Here is an 8,315-nt window from a genome sequence, read left to right on the forward strand (position 1 = left end):
GATACTATGACATTGCATCTGACCTTAAGGTGGAGGAAACTTCATGAGAAGTGTAGTTATGCAATCCTAATGTCATCCACGTCTCTCTGGTCCCTCTCATGAGAGGTGGTAGGGAATTAGGTCTGATGAAAGCTGGATTAGGGATCTGGAATGTCATCTAGAAGTAGATCGAGTAAACATAAAACAGTGGCCGAGGTCAAGAATCAAGGGTCAAGGCCAGGGAAACTATTTACATCAATGCCTCAGGTAAGTGCATAGCCAAGAATAGGAGACTGAGAAAGAGATCAGGAATAAGGTAACCCCAGTAACAAGGTAAGATGAAGGGAAGAGCATCTAGGAATAAGACCATGAAGAGAGGCTCTGAGACCCAAGGAGATCACAGATGAAAAATTTCCTAGTCCCAGAAATCTGGGCTTTAGTATATTCACAGGATCGATAACAATCATTATTAATTCCAGAACATTTTCACTGCCCCCAAACGAAACCCTATTTCTAGTAGCATCCACTCCCCACTCCCCACTCCCTTCAGGCCCAGGCAATCATAATCTACTTTCTGTCTCTATGGATTTGCCTATTCTGGACATTTCATCTAAAGGGAATCATGCAGTATGTGACCTTTTTGTGTCTGGCTTCTTTCACTTGGCATATTGTTTTGCAAAAACAAGTGCTAGATTTTTACTTAGAAGTAAATCGGTGAAGATTTACTTTCCTAGGAATGGGTACTTGTGGTAGAACAAATATGACCATAAATTCTTTGAGACTCCACAGAAAGAACTAAGTTCGAAGAAGACATATTTCGCTTCAACATAAGGAACTATCTGAATGTAGAATAGTCTGTCTTGCCCAAGAAATGTTGGAGAAGTCCCAAGGGAGCTGGGGCTGGAGAAGACCCTGTAGGAGCGTGGTAAAAGGGATTTCTATATAGTAAGTGTTTGGGAATAAACCAGAGGGAGAGGGAGCTGGAAATGAAGGATGACAACTAGCTTGCTTGGTTTGGGGGGGCATCAGAGAAAAGCTCAGCAGAGAGAAGCTGCTTCTTGTTCATATCCTGACCTGGCTCATGTTGTATTTGGACAACAGCTGCCGGGAGCCGTGTCTGCCTGGAAGTGGCAGGATGTTTATAGTTCTGAGTTTTACTGAGTGGCTGAGCCAGCCTCACAGGTGCTTCCCTGCTGCCTCTCAAGTGAGGTCCTGACACCTGGATGTGGGTTGGAGACAGGAACAAAGTGGGTGTGGGAATAACTCAGCTGCAGTTAATGATACGTCCCTGTGCTTTCAGCCACTCAGTGCATTCAACATAGAGTACCTACTGAATGCCAAAGCCACCCGGTGTTTTCTTCTCCCTTTTGGATGTGGCTTGAAGGTGGGACCACTGTTGTGCTGATTGATTACTGCTGTAGAGCACCTTCTATGTGCCACGTGCTAAGCTGGGCACTGCAAACACATCACCTCGTGTAACCCTTTCAACAACCTTATAAAGTTGTATTATAACAACTTAACAGAGAATGCTGAAGCTCAGAGGTTATTCTCTGAAGAGAATGCCTTAAACCTGACAGCGTATGGACCCAACACCCATTATCCTTTCTGAAATGTAAAAGGATGCTTGTCATTCTCCCTCAAAGAAACACAGAAACAGTCTCTCTGAAGGAAAAGTTGCCATGAAGATTACCTTAGTTCTAGTTCATGACTTCCTAAAATGTAACGTGCTTTTGAGTCGCCAGGATGTTAACACGCAGATTCTGACTGGTAGCTCCGAGTGGTTTCTGAGATCCTACATTTCCAGTAAGCTCCCAGGTGATGCTGATGCTGTAGATCCTGAGACCACGCTTTGGGAGCAAGGTCTAGTCCATCTGAGAGCCACAGAGCTTAATGCTTCTCAAGCCACACCGGAGTGGAACCAGACCTAGAACTGGGATCTGGTAACCCTGAGCCCAGTTCCCTTTCCCCTCACCAGGCATGGGAATGAACTTTGGACCTGGGTTTGAGCCCCTGCTCTGCTACCTACTGGTGCCCCATTTCAACTGCAGAATGGGCTAATAATGCCTCCTTGCAGACAGGTGCTGAGGCAGAAGGCAGCACAGTCTCAGCACGACTCTGGCCCTCATTACATGCTAATCTGCTCCTTTTAAAGGATAAGCTCAGATCCAAAATCCCCACAAAGCCAATTAGATCAGTATGGGCAGCAAAGAGCACCCCCACCCCCGGAGTGGCCTTAGCTCTTTATTACTGAGAGTGTACCAGGGTGAATGGTGCTCCCCCCAAAGATATATCCACCCAGAACCTGTGAATGTGACCTTAACTGAGAAAAGGATCTTGGCAGATGTAATTAAGTTAAGGACTTGAGAAAGGATGAAGCTGGATTACCTGGGTGGGCCCTAAATCCATTGACTAATGTCCTTAAAGGAGACAGGAGAGGGTCACCTGGCTGGCTCAGTCAGTGGAGCACGAGACTCTTGATCTCGGAGTTCTGAGTTCAAGCCCCACACAGGGTACAGAGATTACTTAAATAAATAAATAAAATTTTTAAAAGGAAAGAGAGGAAGAGAGGCAGAAGCAAACACTCAGGAAGAGGCCGCGTGAAGCAGAAGCAGAGAGTGGAGCAATGTTCCAGACGCTGAGCAAAGGACTGTCTGCAGCCTCCGGATGTTAGAACAGGCAAGGCACAGATTTGACCCCGGAGCCTCTGGTGGGAGTGTGGCCGACATGATTTCACACGTTTGGCCTCCGAATTGTGAGGGAATATATTGCTGTTTTAAGTCACAGGGTTTGTGGTAATTATTATAGGAGCCTCAGGAAACTAACGCAGTAGACGAGTACCCTCCCTGTCACGCAAGATCCTCCCCCACTCGTTGCTTCCCCTGCCTTCCCTGCACTCCCATTTTCAAAGGAGACACTGAGGGACTGGGAAGCCCACAGCCTTCCCCCCTCCGCAGCTCAGCCAGGCCCCTGGGGCTGGCATGAGGGGCCTCTGGGGAAAGCAGAGACCCCCCCCCCCACCGCCGCCCGCACACCACTCAGATCACTCACGTGGCACATGGGCCCCCGGTGTGAAGCGGAGGGCATTTCACACCCAGCGGCCTCCATCCTGCTGAAACTCAGCTCTGTCTCCTCCCAGAAAATTGCTGGGAGAGCAAAAGCGAGGAGGCCCTCTGGCACCCCCAAGGCTAATTATCGCCCTGGGCCTGACCTCTACTGTATAATTACTCTGCAGTGTCCAATGTACAGTTGGGGCAGAGGTTCCTTCTTGTTTTCTAAAAAGTCTTTCCCAGAACTACTGGGGACTGGCCCCAGTGCCTCAAACCATTGTAAATGTTTACAGGAAACCGTTCAGCAGCACAGACTGCTTATATGACACACATATTGTGAAATGTAAAATGAGGTCATTGTTCAGTAAATCGCTTCTTGGTCGGGTAGTGGGAAGGGCTCCCAGCAAAAACCTGAGACCAGATTCAAAGAGCTTGAGGGAAATCTAGTCATTTCCAGGCTCTCCCCCCAACCTCCTGGGTGATGCTAAGCCATCCCAGGACGGTGTTGGTCTCCGGTCTCACTTTCTAATGCATTCCAGGAAGGAAAATCTAAAAAACATTACTTTTAAAATTTTAATTCAATTTTCCTGAATTATCCTGCTATGGGTTGACTCTGGCATCAGAGTAGATTTCCTATTGGTCCAAGCAGCAGGCGCAGCTTACGCGAATGCAGAGACAAGGTTCTGTCATGATGCTATGCGAACGTCTCCACTCATTCAATCATTCACATTTATATGCATGAATTTAAATATCCATTCATTCAACAAGTCATCTGATGAACTTTGAGAGGCTTCTATGTGGATACAGCAGTGAGCAAATCCCTCCTCTGTCCCATGGGACTTGCAGTGTGGCATGGCAGAAATGGGACGGAGAACAGACCATGTGAGGGACATAGAAGGTGGAGTGACTCCTCCGTTCCAGAAAAGTCCAGTGAGTTGAGTCCTGAACGAGGAATGGAGTGAAGGTGAGGATCAAAGATAAAGGTGTTCCAGGTAGAAGGAAGAGCCAGAGGTGAGAAAGAAAAGTGTTGCCTGTTCTAGGAGCTGCACGTGCTTTATGGAGAACCCAAAAGAGCATGAGTGGGAGGGACAGGACTTTGAGAGGCAAGTAGGAGCTGCTCTAAGAGGCCTCATACGCCCCACTGAAGACTTGAGACTCTGTTCTGGATTTGTAGGGCCCTTTATTACAAGCTTTGATACAGGTGAGCTGCCCATAAGCAAGCACATTCTAGGGACAGTGCATGCCGGCTGGAAAGGTGTGTATAATGCAGGAACCCCATTTGGATATCAGTAGTTCTGCTGAGCAATGTGACAGAGGTGAGGGTGGAGAGAAAAGGGTCGGTCTGAGAGATATCAAGGAAGTAGAATAGTGAGGTTTTAGTGGTAACTAATTGGAATGGGGTGAGGGGAAAGAGTGAGCCAGGGATGAGCCCCAGATTCTGGCTGGCACAATATAGCGAATGGGCCACCTGGGAAGCAGGAAGGCTCCTTTTAGGGATGACACCTGTAAGAATCCAGACCTGAGATGCAGAGGCCCTGGACCTGGGCAGGAGCAGCCCTCACAGAAAGAAAGGGACCGATTCAAGAGATTTTTACCAGAAAAAGAAACCCCTTCTGAGGTGAGATTTCTGGCACTCAAAAGTTTAAAAAAAAAAAAAATGTCACAGAGGAAGTAATTGGATATCCCTCGTAAAGCTGAAACAGCAGGAAAAAATTAAGAGGAACAACATAAATAACAGTGCTGGAAATGAACCAGAACGAGGCAGGCAATTAATCACTGCTGTTCTTATAGGTGAGCTCATCCTAGAATTTTCTATTTCTCCATTTGGAATCAAACAGCTAGGTCTTCCCAGAATTATAAAGGTGGAACTAATCCCTGAGACTAAGTGAATAGTCTGAGGACACAAAGTTCATGGCTGTGCCAGGACAAGCACGCAGCTCTCTTATCCCTGTCTCCCCAAATACTGCCGTGAGGACTGATACCAGGGTCGAGGCAGGGGTAGAACACCTCAAGCCTTCACCAGCAAAGAAATAAGGGGAGTCTCTTTGTTCCCGTCCCTCTGTCTGTAGTTATGTCCCCCTTCCACAGTTTCCCCACACCCATGACCCAGATTTTTCTTCCTCCCAACTCTTCTATGAAATGCATCTACCATCTCTTGTTTCTTGGGGATTCTGAGCTCTCAGCTGGGTAGGAGCGATCACGCAAGTTCAACTAAGTCAGTTCCAATCAAAAATGACCAAGCACATGCTAGTTAGTCACAGGGAGCGGCCATTAGGAGTAGGGCTGGGAAAAGGCCAATGCAGGATTCTCCAGACTCTGGCTGTGAAGACCTTCTTGAAGTCTTGAGACATTGCTGAGGATAATGGGTACGTTAGCTTCCTAGGGCTGCCATAACGAAGTACCACATACCAGGTGGCTAAAAACAGCAGAAATTTATTGTCTCCCAGTTCTGAAAGCCAGAGTCTCAAGTCAAGAAGTCAGTAGGCTATACTCCCCCCTGAAGGCACTAGGAAGGACCTGTTCCAGGCTTCTACCCTGCTTCTGGTGGCCTCAGGAGTTCCTTGGTTTATGGATGCATCTCTCCAGTCCTCCGTCCTCACATGGCACTCTCCCTGTGCCTTTGTTGCCAAAGGTCTACATTCTGTAGCAGGCTTTCAAACCCCAATCATTCAGCTACCACCTTCCATGATTTTTGTCAACCTGAGCACTACTGAGTTAATCTACTCATTCAACCCCTGCCCTTTACAAAATATCAGCAAAATCATGGGTTTAATGACTCAGTGATATCTATATATAGTTGACCTTTGAACAAAACAGGTTTGACCCTTGAACAACACAGGTCCACTTATATGCAGAATTTTACAGTACAGTACTGTAAATGTATTTTCCTTATGATTTTCTCAGTAACATTTGCTTTTCTCTAGTTTACTATAATAATATATGATACACAAAACATACAAAGATGTGTTAATTGACTTTATGTTATCACTAAGGCTTCTGGTTAATAGTAGACTATTACTTGAGTACTAAAGTTCTGGGGGACTCAAAAGTTATACATGAATATTGTACTTCAATGAGACTTGGCACCCCAATCCTCGTATTATTCAAGGGTCAATGGTATATACAGTCAATGCCATATAGTCCATAAGGGTAGAAGAATTACTTGAATCCAGGCTGAAGAATCTAATTCAGGGTTTGCTGGCTAAATAGACTTTCTCATTCCCACACCTGCAATCCCTGGATCAGCTTTCCAATCCTGTCTCCATGTTCTTAAAAAGGATATTCTCCCCTTATTTCTTATTCATTATAGTTTTTGATACTGATCAAATTGCCTACAATGAGCATGTGGTACTTTTGGAACATCAGAGGAAAAAACTTTTTAGAAAGAGTGTAATCTAAAAATGTAAGAGTCAGGGAGCACCTGGGTGGCTCAGTTGGTTGAGTGTCTGACTTCGGCTCAGGTCATGATCTTGTGGTTCACGGGTTTGAGTCTTACATGGGGCTCTGTGCTGATGGCGTGGAGTCTGCTTCAGATTCTCTCTCTCTCTCTCTCTCTCTCTCTCTCTCTCTCTCTCTCTCTCCCTCTCTCCCCACCCCTGTTCATGCTCTCTCAAAAATAAATAAATATAAAAAAAATTTTAATGTAACAGTCAGGAGCTTAAAGAGACAATTACCCATCATGGTCCCAATTTGGACTTCTCTCTTGACATTGACAAGTTTAAGGGTGGGCTTCATATTGTAGCAATGCGGGCCTATATTTTATTCTCTTCTACTCAGTTTTAAGTACCTGGAGGCCAAGGAACAGACCATACTTTTTTTTTTTTCAGATTTTTCAGTTTTATTGAGGTGTAAATTCACATCCCATACAATTCACCCATTTAAAATGTACAATTCAATGGTTTTTAATATACTCACAGATATGTGAAATCATCATTGCAGTCAACTTTGAACATTTTCATCACCTCAAAAAAGAAGCCTCCTACTCTTTAGCTGTCACCTCCCTACCCAGCCCATCCCCAGACACTAATCTCCTTTCTATCTTTATAGATTTCCCTATTCTTGACTTTCATATGAATGGAATAATATATATATGTGTTCTTCTGTGACTGGATTCTTTCACTTAGCATAATGTTTCAAGGTTCATTCAAACTGTAGCATGTATCAGGACTTCATTCATTTTTCTGGCCACGTAATAATCCGTTGTATGGATATACCACATTTGTTTATCTGTTTGTTCACTGATGGACATTCAGGTTGTTAGAAACCTTTCAGCTACTATGAATGATGAAGCAACAAACATTTGTGTGCAAGTTTTGTGTGGCCATTTGTTTTCATTTCTCTTGAATACTGGGAGTGAAATTAAGGCCATACTCGTTTCTCTTTCCACTGCAATGTCTAGCACTGTGCTTCATGCCATGTGAGGCCTCCATGGATATTTGTCAAGTGAGTGAAAAGAACACACTTCTCCACGAGATATTAAAGCTAAGGGATGCATCTAGGCTCCACTGAAGCCTCTAACCAATGCCCCAGCTTCCTTGGAATTGAGCAAAATCTTCTTTCTTGTTCACTCTTGGCCTTGTCTCTTTCTCCTGCACTTTAGGAACTGATGAAGCAGCCATCATTGAAATCTTATCAAGCAGGACATCGGATGAGAGGCAACAAATAAAGCAAAAGTACAAGACAACGTATGGCAAGGTGATTCCAAGCGTCCTTGAAAACGGGCACACAGCCTTGGCCTTGGAGGTCTCTGCTTTCTCTACCTTCCCAAGGCAGCAGAGAATATCTTTAAAGCTTTAATCAGTTAGCTCAAGAGCATTCAGAAAAACTGAAATTGCCTTGTTAACTTCATAGCCTATATAATCAGTATTCTTTAACTCCTTTTGAAAACTGACTTCCTTTTACTAGTAATCCCTCTGTCATTTTCCCATTGATAATTCTACATACTAACTTACAGATAGGCCAATAACTGAAAATCAGTTTTCACCTTGTATAAAGGTAGGTCTTTATACAAGAATTCTTCATTTATCCATCTGTCTTCAAGAATGATATGTTCTTCATAAGTGATTGTTATAGAACACTGAAAAAAACCTCCATTTCATTAAGCATGACCACCTTTTTCTTTCTTTATGTGTCTTTTCTTTCATTTGTTTTGTTGTTGATGCTGTTATGTATCGATTTTTTTAAGTATGCAGTAGGCTTTCTATTTTCTTTATTAATATAAGATGAACACAATTTAACCTTTTCTTTTTTTTTAGGGTTTTTTTTTTTTTTTGAGACACAGAGAGAAGG

The 8,315-nt window shown here is 44.2% G+C and overlaps 1 protein-coding gene and 1 long non-coding RNA gene across 5 annotated transcripts in view; one reads left to right on the forward strand and one right to left on the reverse strand.

The window, feature by feature from the left end:
• ANXA13 (annexin A13) overlaps nucleotides 1–8,315 on the forward strand; it is a 50,943-nt gene that overhangs the window by 23,666 nt on the left and 18,962 nt on the right. For all 3 annotated transcript variants that reach the window (XM_045453743.1, XM_045453744.1, XM_045453745.1), the window contains one exon: nucleotides 7,627–7,721. In XM_045453743.1, coding sequence (XP_045309699.1) covers nucleotides 7,627–7,721 — 95 coding nt within the window. The remainder of the gene's footprint in view (nucleotides 1–7,626; nucleotides 7,722–8,315) is intronic.
• Nucleotides 5–4,908, reverse strand: LOC123585498. 2 transcript variants are annotated; one of them, XR_006706240.1, is made up of 4 exons: nucleotides 3,028–4,908; nucleotides 1,670–1,850; nucleotides 1,054–1,198; nucleotides 5–157 (listed from the first exon to the last, which is right to left on the reverse strand). It is a non-coding gene; the product is annotated as an uncharacterized LOC123585498 (long non-coding RNA). The 2 variants fall into 2 exon arrangements; XR_006706239.1 differs by lacking the exon at nucleotides 1,054–1,198 and having other exon boundaries at nucleotides 6–157; nucleotides 3,028–3,548.

Source organism: Leopardus geoffroyi, chromosome C3 (genome assembly GCF_018350155.1).
Source record: "Leopardus geoffroyi isolate Oge1 chromosome C3, O.geoffroyi_Oge1_pat1.0, whole genome shotgun sequence".
Classification (NCBI taxonomy): Eukaryota; Metazoa; Chordata; class Mammalia; order Carnivora; family Felidae; genus Leopardus; species Leopardus geoffroyi.